The sequence below is a fragment of the Chrysemys picta genome, chromosome 19 (assembly GCF_011386835.1).
Source record: "Chrysemys picta bellii isolate R12L10 chromosome 19, ASM1138683v2, whole genome shotgun sequence".
NCBI classification, from domain to species: Eukaryota; Metazoa; Chordata; order Testudines; family Emydidae; genus Chrysemys; species Chrysemys picta.
Genome location: NC_088809.1, coordinates 7,608,934 through 7,634,615, shown reverse-complemented (window position 1 = coordinate 7,634,615; position 25,682 = coordinate 7,608,934). Strand labels below are relative to the sequence as shown.

At 43.1% G+C, this 25,682-nt stretch overlaps 1 protein-coding gene across 8 annotated transcripts in view; it reads left to right on the top strand.

The window, feature by feature from the left end:
• Window positions 1–25,682, top strand: part of ACACA (acetyl-CoA carboxylase alpha) — a 199,249-nt gene that overhangs the window by 69,122 nt on the left and 104,445 nt on the right. For 5 of the 8 annotated variants that reach the window (XM_065572846.1, XM_065572845.1, XM_065572847.1 and 2 more), the window contains 8 exons: window positions 570–659; window positions 1,540–1,658; window positions 11,731–11,754; window positions 15,270–15,413; window positions 16,600–16,696; window positions 18,470–18,577; window positions 21,871–21,927; window positions 22,219–22,263. In XM_065572846.1, coding sequence (XP_065428918.1) covers window positions 570–659; window positions 1,540–1,658; window positions 11,731–11,754; window positions 15,270–15,413; window positions 16,600–16,696; window positions 18,470–18,577; window positions 21,871–21,927; window positions 22,219–22,263 — 684 coding nt within the window. The remainder of the gene's footprint in view (window positions 1–569; window positions 660–1,539; window positions 1,659–11,730; window positions 11,755–15,269; window positions 15,414–16,599; window positions 16,697–18,469; window positions 18,578–21,870; window positions 21,928–22,218; window positions 22,264–25,682) is intronic. The other 3 variants (XM_065572849.1, XM_065572851.1, XM_065572852.1) reach the window with 3 other exon arrangements.

The following is a 25,682-nucleotide window of genomic DNA, read 5'->3' as shown; positions in this document are numbered from 1 at the left end:
CTGGGGGTGAATTATGAAAGCATGTATATGTTTGTAAATCCCCAAACCCATAGACTGAACATGAAAATGTCTCTGCCGATTTTGAAGTCATCCAGTAGCAGGGCTGTCCTCTAGTCGTAGTGCTATTTTAGTTTTGCAGCCAAATACTCATCTGAGGTGTTGGCACAGGCCCCTGTTCTTTTTGCCTTGTAACTGTGAAGGGGTTAATTGCTGTGTGGTGTACAGACTGTGACTCAAGGCAATTAGGGAACTGCAAGGTGGCTTCTCCTGCAGCAGATTGGCTTAGAATTTAGACTGTAAACTCTTTTTAAGGCACAAGGATTGATTTTGTTATATGCCTGTAAAGTGCCTAGTACAAAGGGGCCCTGATACCTCATTGAGACCTCTAAATGCTGCCACAATGAAAATAATGAAAGAAAAGCTGTAGAGAGTAGCACTTGTCAGAAAACAGAAAAATATTTGTGCAAAAAAATTTTTCCATCAGAATTTTGTTTCGATGGAAACTTTTGACTCCTCTGTAATAGCAAGACGTTCTCTTGTAAAACCCTTCTGTACGTGATCTCTTTCAGAAACTCATTCTGTCCGAAACATCCATCTTTGATGTGCTACCAAATTTTTTCTACCATAGTAACCAGGTGGTGCGAATGGCAGCTCTGGAGGTATGTTTCTGCCCACTTGAAAACAAACTCTCTTTTTCTTCCTTTATGTTTTCTCCCCATCTGTCTGTCTGTTGCGATGTTGTCTTGAGGTCCCTCTGTGACTATCTCTAGTATATGGCCAGTTGAGAGTGAAGGCTCCCTTTGACGCTCTGGAAATAACAGGCACTGTGCTATAACCTTGATGCCCTGGCCATCATTCCCTTGCTCAGCAAAACTAACTGTTAGATGAGCTTTGAGCTTAGCACGGAGACACAAATATTTCTACATTTTGAGGAAGTTTAGATCCAAACTTGGTATCTGCCATTTAACCTTATAATGGGCTGGACCAAAAATCTCAGATCCAACCGGTCTCCTTTGTTTAAAGACGAATTGCCTCCTTGCAGGGGCAGAGGGGGAAGCTAGTGCCTTATAAAATGGTCTGCACTCTGAGTGATGTATAGCCAGCACTCCAGAAAACCCTGTGTGGTGTGTGTATCACAGTGAGTTTTCTGAACTGCTGCCTTTCACTTAACTGTAGCCTCCTCTCCTGCATTTGGGGGAGCTTGCTCTCTCTTCCAGAACATATCGCTTATCTCATTCCTCATGCTTCAGAGCAGAAACTAATCCCCACCCCCAGAATAATATTTCAAATTTATGTACATTGTTTGTGTTTTGGCCTGCCTCTGAAGGATATAGCATATAGGCCACTGTCTGAGATGGCATTGTTTATCTGTTCTAGCAGTTTCCAGGTAATAGTATTTTGATCTCCTGTTTCTTGAGTTTAAAAAAAAAATCCAGAAGCTATTAATTTTGGAGGCATTTGTTTTGTTGTGACTCCTCCATTGTATCACTTCTATCTCCCCAGCCCAGTTGAACTGACCAAGAATTTCTTTTTAACCAGGTGTACGTTCGAAGGGCGTACATCGCCTATGAGTTGAACAGTGTCCAGCATCGCCAGCTGAAGGACAGCACTTGTGTTGTGGAATTCCAGTTCATGCTACCCACCTCGCATCCAAACAGGTCAGGCCTGAATTCAGGTACCTTTGGAGTCAGGGGTTTATGAAGGGTTGTGTCACATGTCATCAGGGGAAAACATGGAACAGAATTCAGTGAGCAAGAGTGGAGAGAGATGTATCAGTTAGTCTTAAGAAAGATGAACAAGTTAATCAAGATGAAACTCAGTATTGCCCCATTTTCGAATGCCTCCGTTATCCACCACTCACTCCCGTCATCTAAAACAAGGGTCACAGCTGCCAACATCTACTCATTACATTGAAAAGTACCTCGATTATCTGATCTTCCTCAGCATCCCGCAGGATTCTCAGATTATCAAGGTTGTTCTTTGCTTGCACTAGGGATCCCTAACTAGAGACCTGGGGAGAACATTTTGAAACCAGTTTACATTGAATTATTTCACCCAAAGAAGTCGAGATAACACTAGAGCCAAAGGTTGTGATGAGTCTTTTTGGCCACTAGATGCCACTGTTGATCTGTACTAGGTTGGCAGAACGGGACCAGCCCCCTCAGAAGAGTGCAGTTTTCCTTCTTTGTCTCCAAATGTCTTTTCCCTTATTTTTTTTCTTTTTTCTTTTTGATGGGGTTGGACAGTGGGGACAGTCTCAATTCACTGAGAATCCATCGGTACGTTTTATGAAGTGATTTTCAGAATCTGGTTTGCTCTGAAATGAATGAGTGTCCTCAACAAGCAGCGCAAAGCACTCATGATACAAATGGGCCATGCATTTGGTCTCATCTGTTTCCTTCATCTCTGGAATATTTGTAAATAATTGCATGCTATTTTTGGTGCTGTTTTATAATACTCTGTCCCTCTGTTCTGTCTCCATTTTCTTCCTGCTGTTTGCTAGTGCTCACAGTTACTTCTGTTTGTAGCTTGGGGGTTGTTTGGCCTGTCTGTGCTGACCACTGTCCTAGTACTGTGTGCCAACTCAATTAGACAAGGTCAGCTGGAGAATGAGAACTCTCACCTACCCAAAGGAGAGCTGCTTTGTTCAGAAATTTCTTCTCCCCATCACACTGAGTCTCAGGTAGCAACATCCAGAAGCTTAGTTCTGTTTCCTGTCCTTCAACATCTCCTCACTAGGGACTGAGTCAGAGCACCTTGCCATCCAAGCCCAGTCTACATGCTGATACGGGGGCATGTACGGGGGTATGTCTGCTGGCATACGCAGGTGCAATTCCGTTGACTCCAATAGAGTTGCACCTATATGTGTTAGCAATGAATTTGTCCCTCAGTGCTTAATGACACTATTTGCTGTATATAGAGTTGTGCAATCATCAAAAGGCCAGGAGGACAAAGCATACCAGATAACAAGAAATCAGGAGGCTGAAAAGACACTAAATAAGTTGGTTTTAACTAACCGAAGAGGCACCTTTAAGCGCTTTGAGCATCAGACTAGCAGACCTGGAGAACCCAAGTTCTAAACCTGGCTATGACAATGACTCGCTGAGAGGCTCTTAGGCACGTCATTTATCCACCTCCATGTCCATGTTCCGTATCTGTCATATTTGTTTTTCATTTTATAAGATGTGCCTATTGCCAATCCAAAGCTTTACACTGGAAAGGATAAAGATGCAATATATTAGCCAATCTGTGTTATTTTAATCCAACAAAACAATTCTCTTGCCAAACCAAAGGCACTATTCAAAATCATCCCCGGTAATCAGGTATTTGAAGCGTGGCTTGACGCTTTGCAAATTTGGGTTCTGTCAAACCAAGGGGGGAGCAAATTCCAAAGACAGGGTCCTTCACCAAGAGTTAGACCTGGCTCAGCGCTGCAACAAACTTTCCATGAATGCTTGCTCAAATGTTTACATGAATTGTCTCCAGCCCTGCTTGTGTCCCTTTTGTGTCTGCTTCCTATGAACCTCCAAGGGGTTGTATTTCACTGGGGCAAATATTCATGCAAAGAACATTTCAAAGAATGTTGTGGGGTATTTGTAAAAGGAATTTTAAATTCTCACATAGGAGTATTCACCCCAGTAGTGCTTGTGCCCTCATCCCGTCAGAAAAGAAACTATCCCATGTCACTTCCCCATCTGACTAATCATAGCTAAGTAAGCCAGCTCAGATTTTGTATATTTGCTACAGAATGCTAGCTGTGAACTGCTCACAACCAAGCCTGACAGTTTGTTGTTTTTTAAATCTGATCGGCTCATAATTATCTTGTGAGCAAAAGAGAATGCTAGTGATTTGGGAATTATTTGCTTCGATTTCCTGAGGATCCCCTGTACCCTGACATACAGATCTGTCCTCTTTAGAATCCGTGCTGATGTTCATTGCCAGGGTAAAGCACGGAGAAAGAAACTTTTTAATACCCAGACCATAACGGGCTTTATAGATCAAAACCAACACCTTCTATGGCACCCAGTGGAAGCCAGACAAGAAGTACAATGTAACCAGCCCATTGTATTCTGCACTAAATGACGTTGGTGAATTGTCTCCAAGTAGAGTGCATTGCAGTAATCTGACCTGGAAGAGGATATATGGGGATAACTACCTTCCTGAGCGAGGTATTGCAAGCAAATGCTTACGTGCAAAGCCCACTGGGTTTGGATGATCTCCGCTTCTTTGTGCCACCTGGGGGAGAAGGAGCATGGACTTAGGAAAGAAATGAATCCAATTCTTAGATCCTTTCTTTGCCTAGTTTTTATTTAGATCATCCTCCCCTAATAGAAATCTATTGCTCATTGATGAGGAATATACCTAGGAGTTCAATTTTCTGTATATTGGCAAGTGAGCTGTAAGGCCCTTAGATGTTCTGTTGGAGATGCACAGAACCATCACTTGTGTTTTCAAACCTTAAGTTCCTATAAGAACATAAGAATGGCCATACAAGGTCGGACCAAAGGCCCATTCAGCCCAGTATCCTGTCCTCCAACAGCGGTCAGTGCCAGATGCTCCAGATGGAATGAACAGATGAGGTAATAATCAAGTGATCCATCCCGTCGCCCATTCCCAGCCTCCAGCAAACAAACGCTAGGGACACCATCCCTGCCCATCTTGGCGAATAACCATTGATAGACCTATCCTCCATGAACTTACCTAGTTCTTTTTTGAATCCTGTTATAGTCTTGGCCTTCACATCATCCTCTGGCAAAGAATTCCACAGGTTGACAGTGCGTTGTCAGTTTTGTTTGTTTTGTTAATTTCATTTGGTGACCCCTAGTTCTTGTGTTATGAGAAGTAAATAACACTTCCTTATTTACTTTCTCCATGCCAGTCGTCATTTTATAGACCTCAATCATATCCCCCGTTAGGCGTCTCTTTTCCAAACTGAAAAGTCCCAGTTTTATTAATATCTCCTCATACGGCAGCCGTTCCATACCCCTAATCATTTTTGTTGCTCTTTTCTGAAGCCTGCTTGCTCACTTTTTATTCCCTAAGCTCCTCCCTTCCAGACATGATATTGCTGGTAGGTGTTGCAAGACAGAGCTGGCTTCAGTCTCTGTTCAGGTCAGGCCATTAACCTTTTCCTGCCCTGTTCCAGTGTAGGGTTTGTCCACCCCATCACACTCCCTTTTTGTGTGAAACTTGTGGATTAGATGGAGACATTGCTCTTGTTGCAGATGGTCAGCGGTGAGAGAGCTGACTTGGAGGATTCACTTTAATGAGCGAGAGCAATAGACTTGCATTGCCTTTTTAATACGAGGCTCCCTATTTTCCATGCTCCTGCCTGAATGTTTTTGGTATGATATAGACACAATGCCAACAGTTTCCATTTAACTCCTCCACCCTAAGAAAACAAAGAAAAGCAGCTGTATGGACTGACTTCACCTTCATACACACTCGGAGCATAATTGTTCTGGTCACCTGTCCTCCTCAAGTGATCACAGACAGATGCTTCCTTGTGGCAGTGTTCTTTGTTCCTCCATATTCCTCTTCAGTGTTGTTCAGATACTGTTCCCATGGATCTCTGCTTTATGCCATCGTCTTCATCCCTCATCCTTGATTGGATGCCCCAAATAGTTTAATTTTCTCCTCTTGATCTTTACCAATAGACATGACAGTTGTTCCAGTTTTGCCATCCTCTCTGATCATGGTAGAATGTGTTGGCACACCATGTTCCAAAAGACTGCCTTGTTGTCTTAGGGGGTGGGACACAGCTGTACTTGACAAGAAGCTAGCTTCTTGCCACTTTATTCGGGGACCACGTCATTGGCATAGTACAGATGGCGGAATGCTGCCATCAGGAGGAAGGGTGCCTGTCAGGATTTCTGTGCAGATGATGACTTGAACAGCTAGAGTGAAGCCCTGCGACCTTGCCACTCTCCTTTTGTTGACGTCAATCCAGCCTGTTCTGCTTTTTTGTTCCGAATGCTGCTTCCTAGTCAAGTCAGAGTTGGCACAGTAACACGACTAAAAGCTCGTGAAAATGCTTCTGTCAGAGACTCCCAGAGTTTCGTAGGGCAAATGCAAGGCTTTGTGAATGTGATGAACCCACACACTGTGGTTGGTTTTTTTTAAATTCCCATCATCTTTCTTGTCTCTAATGCCTGAACTTGTTTTCCTTCTCATCCTATTTTCAAGTTGCCTTGTGTGTCACCACTTCCACTTCTGTAGCCCTGATTCCTTTCTGGGATGACCAGCAGCAGCATTAGGTAGCACTTTGCTTGCTTGAGAAATGTGAAGTGAGCGAGTTCTGCAATTCCCATGTGTCTGTGGCCGTCTTTCTTGCGTAGGACTAGCCATCCTACTACTATTCCCTTTAGCCTCAAGTTATCTAAGGCTGATGGCAGTGGTCGCATCATCTATCTTTTTTCAGCTGGCCCAGCAGTTCCCCTCCTGGAACTTTTTTCCTCTTGTAACCTTGTTAACTTCATCATTTATCTCCGTTCATAATGGAGTGTTGTTTCTTGCATGAAAATAATTAAAACTTCTATGTTGATGGTAGAATTAATATTTCCAAACATTAGATATAAATAACATGAAGTTTATTGTTTAACATTTATATTCCAGCAGCACCCAAAGGCCCCAATCAGGATTGGTGTCACTTTTTGCTAGATGATGGAGGCATAAATTGAGACAGCCACTGCCCTAAGAAGCTTTACAAGCTACACACACAAGATGCACAACCTATAACGGACACATGACAAGTAAAATGTCACAGTTGTTAATTTGGGGGAATATAAATGAACGATCTCACCCGCAGCCAATCTGTTCTTCCACTACTGATCCAAACTGCCCTTCACCCAGCAACAACTCCCTTTTCGCTGGAGGATAAGCAGGGAACTGCTGATGTCAGAGGAGGTGGTTCCCAAGATGTTTTCTTCTCCAACATTCTCCCTCCCCCTCCCCCCGCCCTTCTTCATTACAGCTGCTCTGGCAGTGGCTGAAGGCAATGTCTCACCTCTTTATTTTGGGGTGGCGCAAACCCCAACCTCTCTGTCTGCTATAGCAGCAGGATGAGCAGTTGGGAATGTGTTTCTGGTCTCCCGTGCTGGTGGTGGCGGGTTTGATGGACCAAGGGTTAGTGAGGACTCTCCCTCATATGGCTCCCCTAGGTGAGGTTGGGCTTCTTACGCCATGGACCATGTCCCGTGGGTGTAGTCATGTGAAGCAAGACACTTGGAGGTTCTGGCCCAGTTCCCAGGAGATGCGGGGGGGCTTTACATATATAGGTCTAGATCTTTATGGTGCCTACATGATGAGGAATTGTGTTGATAAGCACACTTTATAAAGTGATCCAAGCACACTTTTGCAATCTCACTGGGGGTAAGTTATGGTTGCAGGGGGAATATCCTCACTGTTCTATGTTATGCAGTGAAACCAGTACAAGCCCACCTCCTTATTTGGCAGACTGTAGTTTTAAGAGACTGTTCTAACGTATGGCCAGCTGAACAGAGCTCAGCTCTGCATTTATTAATGATGGTCTTTATTAAGCAACCAATTTATCAATCCCTTGAGTCACTCAAGATATTTTTCATCATACGTATGCACGTAAAATCCTCTATCTATATAGCATCTATATCGAAAAGTATAAATATACCCACCCACACACACACCAGTAAGGACATACTTAGATACGTTGGTTGTATGTACAAATGTAGAGCCCTGCAAATCTGTGGATATCCTCTTTATATCCCCACACCATGTTTGCGGATCGCAGATGGATGCGGATCCAAATTTTATCTCTAGAACCGTGCAAATCTGCTGATAGCCGCTTCTTATCGACAGATGCAGATATCTGCAGACCATGTTTGTGGATCGGATGCGGATACACATTTTGTAATTTGTGTATAATTTAGCCTTAGTCATTAGGCACCTGATATAAATCTTTCATGATCCTGCTTGTACCTGTGTTTGTCAAATTTCTCGCTCTCACTTTCTGTGCCTAGAAGAGGCTGAGATTTCTAGCACTGCTAATTTCAAGACTTGGAATGGTGTATCGTTTCTCCTTAGCTCTGCTGTCTTTTGGTGTGTCGCCTGGACATTTTTGCCTGTCTCCTTCTTAGCCATCTAGTGAACTAGAGGTCAAAACTATTGTGAACAGCTGAAGGCCAAAACATGTATTGCTGTGTTCAATAGGTCATTTTGTGGAAGAATCAGAAGCCAATGTCAGTTTTCTTTTAGAGCAGTGGATTGTGCCTCCTGTTTGTTTGCGCAAAAAAACCCAACACCCCCTATTGTTGGTGTTTCATCAATATATGTTCCACTCTATATGCATCCGAAGAAGTGGGCTGTAGTCCACGAAAGCTTATGCTCTAATAAATTTGTTAGTCTCTAAGGTGCCACAAGTACTCCTGTTCTTTTTGCGGATACAGACTAACACGGCTGCTACTCTGAAACCCATCATCTTATGGTGGCCTCTCACAAGATTTGAATGTCTGGCAAAATGGCAGCTTTTCTGCAGGCTTCAGTTGTTATTGAAACAACCTCTTGCATCAATCACTTGATTCCTGGTATAAAATCAACTGTGTTCTTCTGGAACCTGAGCCGTATAAGCCTGGAGAGTTGAGTATAGAACTCTTAGTGTATCATTAGGTAGCCTGAGGTCCCCTCCTTGTAGCGGGAGATGAGCTGATATCAGGAGGGAGAAGGGGGAAATGATTCCAGGACACCTGTAAATCCCTGTAGTTTCATGCTGTGGGTTTGATGTTAATTAGACAGCAGGCAGCGGTAATGTGCTTCAGCTCCTTTGGCTTGTCTGTTTCTGAAAGGACAGAATCTTCCAGCAGAGCAAAAAAGGGGCTATTGAAGGGGCAGCAAACTGAATGGAATAATGATAGTTTTATGCAAATTGGGCTTCAGTAACAGATTCACCATAGCTGAAATGCTGGGGGATGGCAGGGGAAAGGGGAAAGAAAGGGGGGGGGGAGGAAAAACCCAGTCAAAACAGATGGTTCAAGGCATGTTCTGCAGCCTTCTGTTTGGATCCTTCTGCAGAAAAGAAGGACCGGTAGAGGAATGCCGCTGGTCACAGCCAGTTGAATTGCTCTTTCGCCTGTGGCACTGCTGTTCATAACTTCAAGTGGGTTATTCGGCTGACCTCTGCTGATTCTGCTTTGCTGCCTGATTTCGAAAGCGTTGCCCTGCTGGCACTCAGTCACAGCTTGACACAACCGGTGGCTTTTTGCATGCATTACTATCCATTTCAGAGGGGAACTCTTTTGTAAAAAGAGAGAGGGGAGAAAGCAAATTCAAATTCAGCTGGAAGGCCTAGGGAAGGGCTACTAAGGGTCTGTGTGTGCTTGAGGACCAGCAGCAAGCTAACAGTAAAGCATGCAGTGAACTGCTGCCTGCTTGGGGGTTTGAATTCACACCGAGACAGATACTCTCCCCAGGCTCGGAGAAGAGGGTTTTTTGTTTAAGTACAAGAGGATGGTGCCAGGGTGAAGGAGTTTGGTGGCTCTTTCCTGGAGATATCTGCTATCAATTTAGTTCATGTGCCACAAGCTGCTCCTTTTTTTTTTTTTTTTGTTTTTTAACCTCCCAATGTTTTGATACTTTGTCACAAGAGCAAAGCATCAGGGGATTAGTCCTCCGCCTATAGCGCATTGCATTGCAACTGGTGTTTGCAGAGGCTCCAGTTCAACCTACTGCACGATCTAAAAACCCAAGAGCACAGCCCAGTAAGCGGATTACTTACTGCCGATTATTCTGAAAAGGCCGAACTTGACCTCTCGATGTGTGTGAAATAATGCACAATTCAGTTCCCGATATGGAAAAATCCTTTATGGTATTAAATTTATGTATAAACTAAAAGGAAAAAAAAAATTCACCCCAAAAATCTCAGGACAGCTACAAACAGGATAGTCTAGATTACAATGTATTCAGTTTCACTTGGTTATAACTTCATACTGGGCAGCCACGTCTTGCTCTAACTGTGAATAATGTATAACTTGAGAACCAATCATTCTTTGCTCTAAGGTCTCTTGTTACTGATCTTGTGTCCTTTTCATTGAGATTCTTGCTGTAATCTCCACTTCAGCCGCATACTGGGAGGACTGACAGGGAGCTCCCTATGAGAGACAGAGGGGCACACAATTTGCTGTCATTTCAAACCTAGTCGTTTCTCTGTCTATTTCCTGTAGGTATATGGGGACTTCCAGGGAGCGTTCGGGAACATGTGCACTAGGTGTGGGGACATCCAGTTCCCTTTAGAATTTTTTTCAATTAAACAGACACTGTGCAGCCGACCTAGACAAAATGTACGCTACTCTGTGCCCCGATGCTCCTTTGCCAGGTCTAATGGCTTCTTCTTACAGCACCGCTTTCTTCTACGCTGACTCCTGTAGAGGAAAATGAACAGTGCACCTCTGTGTACCATTAACAGTAGGGCTGGGGTCTGACTTGTGCTGGTCCCCTCCATTGTTCAGACATAAGCCCAGGAAATCCCTATGCCCAAACCTTGGTCAGATAGTGATTTGTAGTCACATTCAGTGGATGATACAATGGCCAAATACCACATAGTGAGTGCACTGCTCCTGTGACCAAACAGATCCATGAGGAGACCCAGATTTAGGGATTGAATCTGGTACTGTGGCCGTAGAAAAATGTACAGGCCCCTAAACATCTCAACATAACGTCCGATGGGGCCTTACTATAGCAAGTAATATTAGGGAACGTTGAGGCTGGGTTTTCTAGACCTTGAAGAGTCCTGTTACATGGTCCCCTAAGCTGTGGTATTAGTCTGTTCTCATTCATTGCTCTGCTATTGTAAGGGAGGGAGATATCCCTTTCTGTGAATGTGCTTTTTAAATTGCATCTTCTCTAGTATTTTGAACGCCAGATCATAGATATGCATGCAACCATATGCTTTCATGCGTGTATTTTGCACGCCCCATGCCATTCCATTCACTGCAAGGAAATACGTGTCCCTTATTACTTCTCTGCCCGGAACATCATTGAGCCCTGTTCTGTGTGGAAAACCCCAACAGTCAGTTTGGCATGATAAAATAGGAACCTTCAAGGTTTTCAAAATTCCATTCTTAAGATGTGCTTGTTCATTTCAGTGTCCAGCTTAAAATTAAAAGTGTGTGTGTGTGTGTGTGTGAATATATTTCAGTTCCCTTCTCTCCTATGTTCATTTTATTTCTTTTGCACTTTTGGGGAGCCAGCTTGTGGGCTATTGGTTAGAAGTAAAGGTTTGGCTATCAGGACTTGGGTTCCTTTTCTGGACTTCCTGTAGACTTGCTGTGTGGCCTGGTCACTTGTTGTCTCTGTGCTTCAGTTTACTCATCTGTCAAATGGGGGTGCTTGCATTGTGGCTTGTGAAGCTTGCTTTATGTTTGCAATGTGCCGTGAGACGATCTGATGAACTGTGCTGTAGAAATGCAAGGTACCTTGCAAATATACTGTGTTTCTCTATGATATGTTGCTATTTGCTTCTTGAAGTGGATAAATCCATTCTGGTGCACTCATCCCAACAGCAGCCGCTGCAAGCTTGGTCAAGTAGTGAGTCCCTTCTTTTTGAGACAGAATCCCATTGGCTCTTTCTTGATTGTGCAACGAATTCCGGTTCAGTGAATATAAATGTGTGGTTGCTGGTCTTAGGTACTGGCTCGAATGACAGTTCTTTTATTAGTGCTTTCACTAACCAATCTGTAACTAACTGTGGTTGTTTGATTACAGAGGGAACATCCCCACGTTAAACAGGTATGATACTCGTCCTCTTTTAAGGTTTGAAAAGAAAGGTAGACTAGAAAAGAAGTAGCCTAATATTTAACATTTTAGTATGTTTTGTTTGGAATCCATACCTTTACTTGGGACCCTCTGAACCATAACTATATTCCCTATCCGTACTCTCCCTTTTTTGTTGTTTTAAACATGTTTTCAGCTTTTTAAAATTTTTTTCAAAGATAGCTTTGCATGTGGCAAGCTAGAAAACTAAATTTGCTAATGGCTCAGCTTACCTGCTGTAACATAAAACGAAAGAAAACTTCTTTGTAGCAGAAAACTTCCCCTCCAATCTCCTCCTCCTTGGAACGTGGCCACTGACTCTCTGATAGGGTATCACCATGAAATAGACATCTAATTCTAGGAGAGCCAAGGCCTGATGTGTAAGATGAAGAGTATTCAGTGCTGCTCTGGTCTCTGGCTTAGAATTTGCTGATGCACTCTAGCATATCCATCACCTCTCACCCAGGCGATGAAAGAACACCGTAATCAGCTGACAGCATGTTTTTGTTTGATTTTGGATACTTCATTTCCCCCCCCATTTCTCAATCCAAAAATGTTTGTGGTTTTGAATAATAATCAAAAATATTTATAATACTTTCTCATGTTAGTGGTAAGAAATGTAAATGAAGACAAGTGGTCTGAAAAACTTGACTATTTCAAAGCTCAAATGCCTACAATTTATTACGGCTTACAAACATGTCTAGGAAACAATAGTATACAGGTTTGAAAGCGTTCTGATTCCTGATCTGAGTTTAGTTGCAAAATTTTAGAGTTGTTTCAAAGGTAGAACAAGCTGTTAAGATTTTTGGAACTTTAAACTTTTTATCATTGCACTTTGAACATTTTCTTCCAGGATGTGTTTATTAAATTCTGTGCATTTTTAAAAAAGGAAAACTCCTAAAAATGTGTATTAAGCAGTATTGGGAATCTATCATTTGGTATTTTGATCCTGCTCCTGTGTGGCCAACAGGAGTTCCGCACGTTGCTCTATTGGGCCCTTTATTTTTTCCTGATCCAGCAAAGGCCTGATCCAGTAAAGCAATTAAGCATGCGCTTGACTTCAGTGGGACTATTCACATGCTTAAAGTAAGCATGTGCTTAAGTGATTTGCTGATTCAGGACCCCTGCTGTGGCACAGGTATAAAAGCAGAGACTTAATTTAGCAAATACCTTCCTGAACATTGGGTGAATGAAAGAGAGCGATATTAAACACTTGCCTTGTCATGGATGTGACCAGTTGATACACAGCAGTAAAGGATCTCTTTAGATCCAATGTACAATCCATACCATATAATGTAGTGGGGCAAAAGACAGAGTGGCTTTGGAAACTTGATCCCGCAGTGAATTCTGATTATTCTGCAGCAGTCCATCCTGAATAAGTGAAAGGTTTGTGTAAAAAGATTGATCAGGAATTCATTACAGAACAGGAAAAACAGATCCCAGTTGATAGTGGGAGGATGCATAGCTAGTTTTCATAGGACTCACTTCATTCATAGCGTGAGTGGCTTCATCTACCAACCCTCGCTTTGAGGTCACAAGTCCTGACAAAAGATTAAATACCTTTTGATAGCTATACTTACTACCATGGGGATAGGCTTCTAGGGCCCAATTTGTTCCCATTGAATTCTATGGGAAATGTGACCCTGACCCTGTGGGTTGGTTTACACCAGTGGTGGGCAACCTGTGGCCCATCAGGGTAATCTGATTGCGGGCTGCGAGACAGTTTGCTGACATTGACCATCCGCAGGCACGGCCCCCCCGCAGCTCTCAGTGGCCGTGGTTTGCCGTTCCCGGCCTATGGGAGCTGCGGGAAGCGGCAGCTAGCACATCCCTGCAGCCCGCCACTTCCCGCAGCTCCCATTGGTTGGGAATGGAGAACTGCGGCCACTGGGAGCTGCAGGGAGCCGTGCCTGCGGACGGTCAGCGTCAGCAAAATGTCTTGCGGCTCACAATCAGATTACCCTGATGGGCCGGTAGTTACCCACCACTGGTCTATACAGTGCTTTAGCAGACACCAGTGGACTGTAAATTTTCACATATACTAGCATGTTGCACACTAACTGGCCCATGTGGATTCTCCCGGTACACACTAAAAGCTTTGTAGTACTGTTTAAAACAGGGCTACATTAATGCACACTAGGAAAGTTCTTGTGCATGCCAGCTGGGTCCACGCAGACCAGTTAGTGCATGACATGCTTGTGCAAACTAAAATTTACACCCCTCTAGTTTGGACTAATGCAGCATGTAGACAAGCCCTTATATGTACAGGATCAGACCCTTGGCGGATAATAACGTTGATAGTTCAGTTAAGATTAACAGCTCTTTTGCTATATGGAAGTCCATTATGTAGTGTCTTCCTCCTATTTCTTTCAACTCTGTTCTTATCGCCCTTATTAAAATAAGAAATTGGCTCCTCTTTATGAGCAATATCATCACCGGGGTGCATCTCATCCTTTGCGGAGCACACAGCGGTGCTTATTATATCAATCACAGTGTTTGGACAACACAACTTCTGTTTATCTTGGCTCTTCCTGCGCTTTCATTGTCCCCTGGCCTTAAAATGGGTGCCAGCTATTTGAATTATTCAGCAAGTCCTGCTTTCAGGCAGTCAAAACCGATCAAAGCGACAGGGTGGAAGTTGTGTTGAACTTAATGCCAAGAGGTTTTGTTCTGAGGAATTGGTCAAATTAGAAAGAGGACCAAATTAAGCATTGATTGAATTAAGTGTAATAAGACTGTGTTTAGCATATGAAAGCAAGTGTGAGCATGTGTGAGACCCTGGGTCCCAATCCAGCATTCTAGAGAAGTCACTAGACCACCATACTTTCTGGGGGAGCTTGAGGTAGCATAAGGTGGGATGGAAGTGTGCTTGTAAGCTTACTCAAAAGATTTGGAAAAGGGGGTGGGGTTGGGAGTCTGATTACTGAAACCAAGCGTATAGCAAGTGTCTAATTTAAAGGTTTTGTTTTTTTAAAGATAGAACAAATATATTTCAATACATGTTTTTGATGTTGTTTGTAAAGATTTACTAAACCTTTCAAATGCCATAACCTAGAATTATTCTTGTGTTTATCTGTGAACGCTTCATCTGTAACGCATAGCATAGGTACAGGAGAAAAATGCTTTTGGCATTGCATAGTCATAATTCACTTGTAAGCTCAATTCTTTTTCTCTTAAGAAATATTTTTTTAAAGGGGAATAGTGGTATTTCTTAACCCTTGACTGTTGCTTTGTTCCAAGTATGTCCAGGTAAAACACAGTTGTGTTACTAAGGGTACCAGGTGTACGTCCTTGTTCCTGTGATTTTGGTGAACTTCTGACTGGGTAAAAGTAGCAGAACAGGTTTACCACCACAGTAGTGAAAGGATTAATTTGACTGCAGTCTAGTTATTCTGTATACATTTCAAACAATTACAAAACAAATAAAAAACCTTACCTTGTTCCCCTCTCATCCAATCCACTAATAACGCTCTGCTTGAATTGCTATTTAGAATGTCCTTTTCCTCCAACCTCAATCATTACGGGATGGTCCATGTAGCAAGTGTGAGTGATGTGCTGCTGGACAACTCGTTCACTCCACCATGCCAACGGATGGGCGGAATGGTCTCCTTCCGGACTTTTGAAGAGTTTGTCAGGTAAGGATAGGGTACTGTTTGTGCTATATGTGCGTTTGCCAGGATAGCATTGGGGGTGGTGGTCAAATGGGATCGATCATAGGCTTTGGCCTGGTCTACACTGGGAGGGGATCGATCTAAGTGAATAACGTAGCTGAAGTTGACGTACTTAGATCGACTTACCGTGGTGTCTTCACCGCAGTGAGTCGACTGCTGCTGCTCCCCCGTCGACTCCGCCTGCGCCTCTCGCGGTGGAGTCGATGAAATTGCCAAGTGTTTGGGGGCCCCACCCCTAGTTGTCTGGCTGGAATAACTGGAAGTTCCAAAATACTACAAGAACAGATGGCCTCCAACTAGAATTTTGCATTTTTGCAGAGTCAAGGTTCACATAAGCATCTGAACTTTGAATGCTTATTGGTATTGAACCTTTCTTCCCAACATTGTGTGTATATCTTTCCGCACACGCATATGTCTGGTCTTAAACCTTCTGGACTTATGCAAAAGACTGGAAAGCTCCCACAAGCAGAGACTGAATTTTCCACAACACTCACCCCAACACCCATCAGAAATCATACATCTGCATGCTCCCCATGACAGGGGTGGAAGATTCATAGTGTCTTCTTGTGGGGGCATTGCATCACCATTTCATCTGTGCAGTCAGGATGTTTTGGCCCCCGTGTGTTAGGAAACAAACAAAGAAAAAGCTCAGATTCTGAGCCAAGAGCAGAAGAAGCCACTTGTGACGTGATGAGTGAAATGTCAGGAGAAATGAAACAGAACACTAGAGTAAACCGCACAAGAGATGATACATCTTTTGATTAAATGCATTCAGTATCTATCTCTTGAGGTATACTGATGCATTACCCCAGGGAGAGGGGCAATTACATTGGGCTGTCAAGGCTCTCATCTCAGGCTTTCCTCTGTTACCTCAAGAATGATGATACGGACACTAGCAGCTTATATATTACAAAATATAGCTAGCTCGCTTGCTTGCTTTCATTGAAGTTTAAACAAAGTCCACCTCCTGATTTTTAGCTTTCATGCTGGACAGTGTTTCCATTTAGTCAGCTTTGAAGTCTGCAGAGGGGAGGAATGACTTTTTCTCCGCCCCGTGAAGATGGTATTGGTAGGGTGACTGAGTGTGCTTTTGGTGCAGGTGGGTTGTGAGTAGTTGATTTACAACTAGCGTTTCTTGGATGTGTTTCAGAATCTTTGATGAAGTGATGGGTTGCTTCTGTGACTCTCCTCCGCAAAGCCCAACCTTTCCTGAAGCTGGCCACACTTCCTTGTATGATGAAGATAAGGTATGGTATTTCCTTCTTTCCAGGCTCCTTGCATGTTACAGGGATAGAAAGTGCATTTTTCCAAGGTGATTGCGCACTCTGGACTAAACCTGTTGTGCTGACTTCAGTGGAAGTTTTGTCATTTGCGTTGGTGGGAGTAGGAATAGTATCTAGTTTGTTTATCTGCTGTAGGGGATTCAAAGCAACTTGAATGGTTGGGCTTTTTCCTTAGTCCATTCTAACCATGGGTCCAGATTCTTTTCTTGGTTATGTCAGAGTAAATCCAGAATCACTTCATTAAAGTCAGTGGCGTGACTCTGGATTTACAGTGGTGTGACTGTGAATTTGGCCCCATGGCAGTGGAACCTGGCCTTCTACAGGTATAGGAAGGTTAAGTCAGAGTATTTGAACCCTTTCTTGTAGTCTGATCTTCATTAGTATTTTGCTTCACCCCCATTCTGGACATCTCTGTGGCATTTAGTTCTTTATATCCTGTTCTCTTCCCTCTGTTCCACTTCCTGTGCGGACTCCATTTGGGGAGGAAAGGTGAGAGGGAGTCCCCAGGTTTTCAAATTGGGATAGAGAAAGGGTTCAGAGGAAACTGCTGGTTGATAATGGTTAGTGATGCATGAGGCACTCTCCTTAGAGGGACAGGCAGCTGCTCCACAACACTCTTAGCAGACTGGAAGCTCTGATATGGAGCATATCATTACAACGGTTGGTTTCAAATCAGTCCATTGTCCCTGATGCCTGTGTGTGTGGTAGATAATATGGGACAAGGATTTATCTCCGCCGTAACTTCTTCCTTATATGCTATCTGTCCCCCACGTCCTCCTCCCCCCGGCCGTCCAGACCTAACCAAGTATAGTTTTCTGTTGATCAATGTCCAGTTTATGAGAGTTTAATTGCAAGTTCTTGAGTATTAAGCATGTTACTTTTCATGGCTCTGTTTTAGCTGAGCTTCCATAATGCCCTATTGCACTGTAGCCATGAAGACATGCTTCTTAGCGTCCATGCAGTTAACTTCGCTCCCCTTTTTAATTTTACTCCCTTCCTTGGTGCTAAAATTCTCCCTGTGTCCGACAAAGATACTGTAGTAATGCTGCATACATACAAAGGGTACGTCTACACTTACCGGAGGGTCCAGCGGCAGGCAATCGATGTTCTGGGATCGATTTATCACGTCTGGTTTAGACGCGCTAAATCGATCCCGGATCGATCCCGGAAGTGCTCGCCGTCGACGCCGGTACTCCAGCTTGGCGAGAGGAGTACGCGGCATCGACGGGGGAGCCTCCCTGCCGCGTCTGGACCCGAGGTAAGTTCGGACTAAGGTACTTCGAATTCAGCTACGTTATTAACGTAGCTGAATTTGCGTACCTTAGTCCGAAGTGGGGGCTTAGTGGGGATCAGGGCAAAGGACCTGATTCTGCATTCCTTGTGCACCCCAAATCCATTTGGAACCAGTGTTATCTGCCAAAGCAGTTTAGTGTGCATGAGCCTTGAGGAGAACTTCAGAATGAAGCTCCAGCCTGCTGTGGGTGGACATTTAAATATCCCATAGTAGTGTTTGTAAGGGCAGGGGTCTCCCTAGTTTTCTAGATCAAGAATTCCCCTTCCTGTACTTTGGTTCAGCATGCTGGTTAAGTGTCGGCCTCTTCCCCAGAAGTAGCTGCATTTTATTGGTGTATGTGTACTTGGGGATCCCCTCAGGTAGAGAGGTTATATAAATGTAACATTCCTCTTTTTGTTGTTGTTAATAATTTATTTATTAGGCTTGCTTTCTTTAAATTACAGAGTGCCCGAGAGGAGCCCATTCACATACTGAACATTGCCATTAAGACTGACTGTGACATTGATGATGATGGGCTGGCGGCCATGTTCAGGGAGTTCACACAAAGCAAGGTGAATAGCAGTTTACAGTGAACCTACTTGCCAGTATTATTGTGACCCTCTAGGGAGACATTTTCCCTTGGGAAGAAGTCTGTGCATTTCCCAGGTATCTTGCAAAATAAATATATAAATGGAACAGTTAAATCCTTAATTTATCTAATCTAAAACCATATAATTTCTCTAATTGGATGTAGCTATAGGTTCCCGAAGCCTCTGGGGAAAGAACTGAATAACAGAGCACCCTTTGTATTGCCTAATGGTGTATCCTAATCCATTAGCTACAGAGTCTTCCTTTTTAGTTTTTGTTGGGTAAATGCAACTTGTGGTTTTAAATGAGTCAGGTGAAGCTTTGATATTTATCTGGGGTCTGAAGGAGCAAGATACAACGACAGTTATTTGATGCAGTTCAGTTTGACATGGGGGAGGACAGTGTAACAGAAATGTCTGAGATGACATCAAAATAAATGGTGCATGTGTCATGACATTCTTAATCTCATTGAAATCTGTAGCTCTTGTTGGCATAGTATCTACATCTTCATTGTCTGTTTCTTTGGCACAAGGCGGACCTGATCAGTAAATTTGGCTTCTCCCTTCTGAGAGCAGGGGGTTCCCATTAACTTTTAGTGAGGAACCAGATTCTACACTTGTGGTCACTCCTGAGCTAACATTAGTTAGCAGCTGCATCTCGGTATTCTGCCCTTTCTCTCTAGACTGGGCCTTAACTTCCCCTTTGCCTGACCTGGAAAACCACGCTACTGTCTTCCCAGGTGAATATCCCATCATGCGTGGAGACCCCGCTAAATCCATGATGGCTCTGAAATGGCCCTGAGAGGGATTGTGAAGAGTGCAATCTCTAATCCCTGCTCCCTACTGGGAGATGGCAAAGGGACTGCAAAAATAAGTTAGGTGTTTCCTGTGAGCCGTATAATGTGTGTGGTTTTTGAGGTTATAGCAGTGTTAGAGCCATTAGGTATGATCAAACACTCTTCTACTGTGCACAGTACAACTATCCTTTCCATACAGAGAGACCAGTGAACTGGAAGCTTATAAGAAACCCTGTGCTTGTCCAGTCCAATTCAGAATTTAACTGTCTCTTTAAAAAGTAAAACAAAACTAGTTTTGTTTTTCATTTGCATGATTGTGCTCCAGGCGTTTTATGGGAGGAAAAAAGAAAAGAAATTAAAAAAAAAACACATTAAACTATCATATAGGTTGATCCAAATTGTCCAAATAATCTTCCAGTCCCAGCATGTTGTGTGTGGGGTTTTTTAATAGAAATTAGGATCATATACTTGTAAATGACTTGTAGAGGAGATTGAGGCAGTCAGTGTAAATGGAGTTTCTCCAGGTGCTGATGCCTAATCGCTCCATAATAGCTGTGGACTTGCTGTGAGACCTACATTATTACAATGTAATCAGAATCCTGTTGCTATGCTGTTATTGTCTGCCACTTGTGGAATTTTAAAAGCAATAACAATTTTTGCTTTGTAAATCATGGCATTATTAAAGTTATTTTCTTCCTTTGCCATGAATAGAGTCCCTGATGCTCATTTTCGAAGGGCTTAACCTTAGTAAAACATTTCAGCCCAAGCCAGAAGGGGTGGATTTGTTCTTGGCCACGCTGAGGCTTTTTTTTCCTTTTCACTCTCCCTTTTTGTTTTTAAATTAGAAAAAAGAGAGTGGGGAGAGACTGTAGAAACAGGAGCAAAATGACAGTGAGATCTAAACTTGTTTAAAAGGGACAGTGGGTATGATAAACACCTTGGGCAGCATTCATCTGCCGTGTGGCTTCATTCTGCTCAGTAAAGTTACACCAAGGATAGATTTGGGCCAATCTATTTTTTTTTTTTTAAACCTTTATTTTCTACTCCTGCCATACTGAATCCTTTGTTTTCTGTTCCTTGTTATTTCGTCTTATCTTGTTCCTTGTAACCCTGTATGGCCCCAATTCAGGAAACCATCCCTTTTCAGGACAGCACTTAAGCACAGGGTTAAAGCCCCATTGAAGTATCCGACTTTAAGCACGTGCTTAAGTGATTTCCTGAATCAGGAGCTAATTAAAGAAGTGCCCTCCCATGCACCAAGCTTCCTCAGAAACCGAAACCTGTGGGCTGCCTTCTTCGGCTATTTGTCCATTGCCTGACACAAAAGGGCCATGACCTCTAGACACTACCCTGATACAAATAATTAATAATAATATGTGTCTCCCCACCAGTTCCTATGCCAACATTATAAAATCTGACCATTTTTAGAACATGTTAAAATATTCCCAAACCCAGGAGCCTAAACAGTCCAAACAGGATGATTTTGTGTCTCACTCTCTCCTTCCCACTCTTCATTTTTATACTGTATCTTATACCGTCTAAATTAAGGCCCCATCCTTCATACCCGAGTAGTCTTTACTGATGTGAATAGCTTCACTGATTATTTGCATGAGTGAGGGCTACTCTTCTGAGCAAGGGTTTGTGGGCTTGGGCCTGTCGCTGCTGAAGTCTTTTGGGGCAGGGTACTTGTTGTTTATTATTTATCATAGCACCTTGGAGCCCCAGTCATGGACCAGAACCCCATGGTGCTAGGTCCTGTACTAACTCAGAACAAAAAGCACTTTTTGGCTGTCTCAAAGAGCTTACTTATGTCTCTTTATATCTGAACATGCCATTCAAGCCCATGGCACTGTATTTAATCATGAATACTCATGCTACTTTAGATTGTTGTAACGTGGTTTCCCTGAACAATGCAGAAAGGAGTTTCTCCAACCTCCTGAGACCTGTGTTATAGGTTAATTCCTCTGGATTTTATAGTTCAGTTTTAACCTTGGCCAGGAAAACTGCTAGAACCCCATATTGTTATGATTATTTTTATTACCACAAAGTCTAGGAGCCCCAGGCATGGACCAGAACCCTACTGCGCTAGGTGTTGTACAAACCCAGAACAAAACGATGGTCTCTGCCCCCAAAGAGTTTGATCTAAGTAACCTCACTGCTGGTAACAGTGTTTCCTGAACAATTAATTCCCGCTGAGATAGACAAGAAGTTTCCCAGCTGGTGCCAAATGTGGTTGTTATATGGATTCTTCTCCACTCAGAACGGGACTGAGACTCATTGCATTTGCTCACAGGTGCTGCTAAGCAACCATCTGATAAGAACGTTCAGTCACCACCAAGCTGGGCTGGATTGTGAGTCTGCAGTTTAGAGGCAGGATGCTCTCACCCATTACCAGTCCTTAGAAGATGTCATCCAGATTTGAGTCTGACGTTTCTTTTCTGTTAAACCAGTTCTCTTGTTTGCTGTCCTTCCCTTTTACAGAAATCAGTCCTGATTGATCATGGGATTCGAAGGCTGACGTTCCTTGTAGCACAAAAGGTATTTTGACATCTCCCCTGATGCTTGGAAGCTTTTTATTTGCAGTTCATAAGGAAATTATAATCTTAATATTTTTCAGATTAAAAATTGCATTTACTATAGTTTTAGTTCTGCTTTTGTTGCCTCTCTCAAACTGAGACGAATTCGCTTAAGAAAATTAATTGACAATTACAAAAAAAAAATCTTTGTCACTTGTAATCTTATCTTAATTTGTTTTTGATTTTAGTACTAATTGCTAGCTTTCTTCTGCTTTTCCTCCCCCGCCCCGTCTTTCTCTGTTTCATTTGTAAGGATTTCAGAAAACAGGTCAACTATGAGGTGGATCAAAGATTTCATGTAAGTAAAAGGAAAAAAAATCAAAATAATTTTACCTTAAACTCCTCTTTGCAGTTCATGGAAATAAAGTGATTCTAGTCATTACGTACAAGTAAGGAGAAGAAGATTTGACTCTCTTTAGTGAGCTGTTTAAATCCAACCCCATTGTCCTGATTGAGCAGTTGGCTTGTGCTCAATACTTAGGCATGTGACTAACTTTAAGCACGTGAGTAGTTCTGTTGACTTCAAGGGGCCATTCACATGCTTAATATACTTAGTAATTTAAGTACCTAGCTGAATTTGCACCCATATAATCTAGGTTGGCCTTATTTGTTCTAATATTCTTTTACAACATAAAAATATTATATATATTATTCAAGGGTCTCCCAGCTCCTTACCAGCTTTACAGATCAACCCAGAAACGGACCAATTTAATGACTTGCCAAAGTTCACACAATGGCAGAGCCATTGATAGAACTCTGGATTGCGAGCACCCAGTCTCCTGCTGAAACCACTAGGCAGCTCTCCCTTCCCCCATGCTTCGACTTCAGTGATGGCTAGTTTTATTCCTGCTCTCAAGAGGACTACGTAGGGCACAAGCCAGCTTTTCTTTCCCCTTTGTGAATCCACTCAACCCCTCCTGAAGTTAATGGGAGCACTGAGTGTGCAAGGAATGCAGTCAGAGGCATAGAGCCCAATATGGGAAATACATTCCAACATCAGTAATCATAGTTGAGCAACAAGCATACTGCTATTTTCATGATAAGCTTGGGTAGCTTCACTTGGGAATTATACCTGTGTATTGAGACTAGAATGTACACCACAGATATGATGAAGGAGCCTGAATTATAATCCAGAACTAGTATGTTGTCAGACGCGAAGCTGAAGGCCAGGTACGATCAATATTGTAAGATGTTAATACACCATGAATCACACACTAAAGTGTCTCATTGTAGCTATTTTTAAAAATACATTTATGTATGCCAGTTTAATAACAGTGGCTAATAAGTTCCCCTTGGGTATCTGCTTGCAGCACTCTCACTATTCAGAAATTTTCTACTCTGCTAATTGGATCATTCAGTTTCTGCTACCAACTTTATTTTAATGAGGTGAGCCTTTGTGGGCTGTGCTAGCAAAATGCTTCACAGACCCTCTGTTTTTTCCTTTAGAAATATCTAGTGCTAGGAATATTTTTCTTATCCCTGAGTTGGCATCATTGGTTCTGCTCTACAGAGTAATAGGGGAGTTTATCCTCCAGGCTAAAGAAGCAAAAGCTTTTCCAAAATGCTTTAGGAAAGGCTGCAAGCTGAACTACTTTCCCCAGTTTATTGATGGCAGAACCTATCTGATTACACTATATACAGATGTATGTCAGTCAATGGCTTTAGATAGGAAACTGGTAGCAGAAGTGTGGGGTGTTTGAGCAAAGAACCCCAGGCTTTAGAAAGGAAAATCAGGAGCTTAGAGAATAAAATTGATACTTGGGGATGGAATATGAGAGGCTGTGAATAAATGCTGTTGCTTGCTGGTGGTGATCAGAAAGCTGGGAAAGAATAGACGAATCCTTAGAGAACTCAGAGAGCTGGATGCGGGTTGAGAGAGGGGCACTGGGTTTGGCATTTTCATCCATTATTCTGGATTAACAAATCGTTCTAATGATCATTCCTCAACTGTGATAATTATGGGAATTGGACACTGTCTCAGCAAGGTCTGTTGGGTATGAGGGGCTCTGGTTTTTTAAATGTGCATACCTACAGCCACCCAGATCCTGGGGCAAATCCTCCGCTGGTGTAAATCGTCATCGTGCCAGAGGCGGGTCTGCCTCTCTGCATTTGGTGTGTAAGGGCCCAATCCAACTCCCATTAAGTCAATGGCAAAATTTACACTGACTTCAGCTGGAGTTGGATTGGACCGACAATCAGCCCCTAGACATGCAAGTATTATTTTATATGACTAAATCCTGTCCTTTCAACGTGCTGGTGTGTGTGTGTGTGGGTGTGTGTGTGTGCTGGTCTCTCTTAAAAGTACTAGAATTCACTGATTTATTGCTAGAGCCACTGAATTTAAATATAGTTTAAATGCTATAGCTTCTGTTGAATTTTAATTTCCCCCTAAAGCTTTAAACAAAGGGCAGCTTCTATTAAAACAAAACCAAACAACCCCTAAAAAGTCGGCTACAGAAGAAGGCAATATTTACTGTCTGTCTAAGGCCACTAGTGCCTGGCACGTACAACTAGTAAAAGTTCACCCAGTTTTGTGAGTGGTCAGCTTAAATGGGCAGGAGTGTGGGCAGTGAATGGAAAGGGGTGTGCATTGAGAGGCACCTTCAAACAGCGCTCCACCCTTGCATTATGCACCTCTGAATGGGTGACTGCGTTCTCGTTATCTAGGTTTCAGTTAATAAACGTTGTGATTACAGTTACAGGAGTGTCACTGTCTTCTTTTTTCCCTATTCCAAGGTAAAATGACAGCTGAATGCCAACTTTTACTTAGCCCCAGGGCTTGATACAAGCAGGAAAGCAGGGTAAGACTTGGCTAAAATACCAGAGGAAGGCAGGGAAAGGTACCAGTCGCACTATAGCAATAGTGCTGAGAGTTGAGAGGTTTGCTAATCGTCAAATGACATTTAGCCCTTATTGTGTGATCGCATGTGTGCCTGCCCTGTCATTACTGTTCGTGTGAAAAGACATTCTAGGGATGTCTGAAGACCAGTCTCTTGATAATCACCAGTGATGCATGCAGCCCCCCCCTCTTCCAATTTCTGGAATCCCCCGCACTTCCTCAAATGCACTACCCAGGATTCTGTATGAGAAGGTGGGAGCTGTGCAGTTTGGGCTGAGTGCAACTCTGTATATATAGAAGAGACACACTCGGAGAATAGGGCACTGTGAAGAGATCTAATGTAGTCTAAGGCAGGGGTTCTCAGCCTTTTTCTTTCTGAGCCCCCTCTCCCCCCCCCCAAGTGCTATAGGAACTCCATGGCCCACCTGTGCCACAACAACTGTTTTTCTGCATATAAAAGCTGGGGGTAGCAAGCAATTGCACTGGGCCCCACACCACAGGGGGGACCCTGTGAAGCTAAGTTGCTCAGGCTTTGGCTTTAGCCCCAGGTGGTGGGGCTCAGTGCCCTATGCTGCCATCCCATGCGGTCGGGCTTCGGCTTTCTGGCCTGGGTTCTAGCGAGTCTAATGCTGGCCATGCTTGGCGGACCCCCTGAGACCTGCATTGGTGAAATATTTGGATGAAAAAATCTTTTTGAGTGCTTATCTAAACAGATCCTGGGAACCTTTTGAGGTTTGCCCATCGCTGGTTCTGAATGAGTCCTGTGAACACTTTTACCTCTGTATAACTAGTGGAAGCTGGACAGGTAAAGACACCATTGCGGCCTCTTCCATGCTAGTGAAAATAAGTCCCCCCACCCCCATGAACATTGACTCAAC